Raw genomic sequence first — 1,276 nt, forward strand, 5'->3', positions numbered from 1 at the left:
TCTGTAGATCTGACTGCACTCTAGAGTAGTGTCTACCTTACCCACTTCTGGTCCGTTTGGCGCCATTCCAGCGCCACTTAGTGTATGGTCGTGTTAGCTAGTTCCCACGCGCTCTGTGCGCTGTCATCTGCGCCTGAGTCGACTCTGTGGTCCTTAAGACTTACAGAGCTCGACTTAGGTGTGTAGCACAGTTTCCTTGCAATGAAAAGACTTACAGAGCTCGACTTAGGCCATTGTGACCCCTTTGAGGCCCACTGCAGCTAACACTACCTGGCTCGGCGCACCCAGTAGAGGCAGCTGATATCCACCAATGTTGGACGTCGCTCCTACGTACGGGGTGGCCGAAGCGGCTGGATGCACCTGTGGTGCACTAGGCCGGTTGCGATGCCCACTTATCGAGCCCATGTTCGAATGAACGTGAGTGGGCGGTGCTGACACACCGAGTGCGACGTAGGGAGGGTAGGCCGCTAACGGCGACGATCTCGTCGGCGCGCGGTGGGCGTTATCCTGTCCAAAGTGGACGCTCCGGCGACGTTCTGGCTGGGCCGCCACGTTGGTGACCCTAACCGTCGCGGCCGACTGTTGGTTCAGCGGATTCGGCGCGGGCGATCGGATAGTTCGCGGTCCATATCCTGGGGGATACGACGGTGGTGTCCTCGAGGCGAGGGTCGTAGGTGACTCCCGGCTTCCAGGACGAGACGCAACGCGGTTCGATTGATCCGCAATGCCCGCGTTCTGCTCGCGCTGGTCTCGAGTACGAGCCAGTGCGGCCTCTAACCGTTGATGAAATTCAGGGGCAGGATTACTGTTCGGTTGAACAGTTTCCCCATCCTGTATCAATCCGAGGCCCATGTCCGGCAACTCCTGCAGTTGCTCGGTCGCCGTTTCGTAGGCTGTATTTAGTCGGGACGGTGACTCGTCCACGACCTCTGCAACCGACGGTTGCGCATATTGTTGGTTCGCGGGTTCAGGTGGTGGTGGTTGCAATTGTTGCCCCGACTGCTGTTCAGTAGTGCTCTCCTCTGTTACAGCGAAGCGTGTCAGCACTCAAGGGGTCGTGTGCAGGTTATGCACAATGAGGACGCAGACTGATGACAAGCTTAGCACACTGGTTCACTGGGGGTCTGGGGGTTCGAGGTCACTAGGGGTCTAGGGAGTGAGAACGCTTGATTGGTACAAGAGGTCAAACTGGGGTGCCCAGTGCAAGACCTGTCCTTATATACTAAAGTACACGGTCGCTGACTAATCGGAGAACATAGTCACAGGACAATAACGA

General features: G+C 57.1%; 1 protein-coding gene across 1 annotated transcript; it reads right to left on the bottom strand.

Annotated features, from left to right (window-relative positions):
- Positions 1 to 225: 225 nt before the first annotated feature.
- Positions 226 to 852, bottom strand: DICSQDRAFT_166238 (uncharacterized protein; the record flags this gene model as incomplete). The annotated part of the gene is made up of 1 exon (XM_007361759.1): positions 226 to 852. The coding sequence occupies one exon, from the start codon at positions 850 to 852 to the stop codon at positions 226 to 228; it is 627 nt and encodes a 208-aa protein (XP_007361821.1).
- Between the last annotated feature and the right edge of the window lie 424 nt (positions 853 to 1,276).

Source organism: Dichomitus squalens, assembly GCF_000275845.1.
Source record: "Dichomitus squalens LYAD-421 SS1 unplaced genomic scaffold DICSQscaffold_3, whole genome shotgun sequence".
Classification (NCBI taxonomy): domain Eukaryota; kingdom Fungi; phylum Basidiomycota; class Agaricomycetes; order Polyporales; family Polyporaceae; genus Dichomitus; species Dichomitus squalens.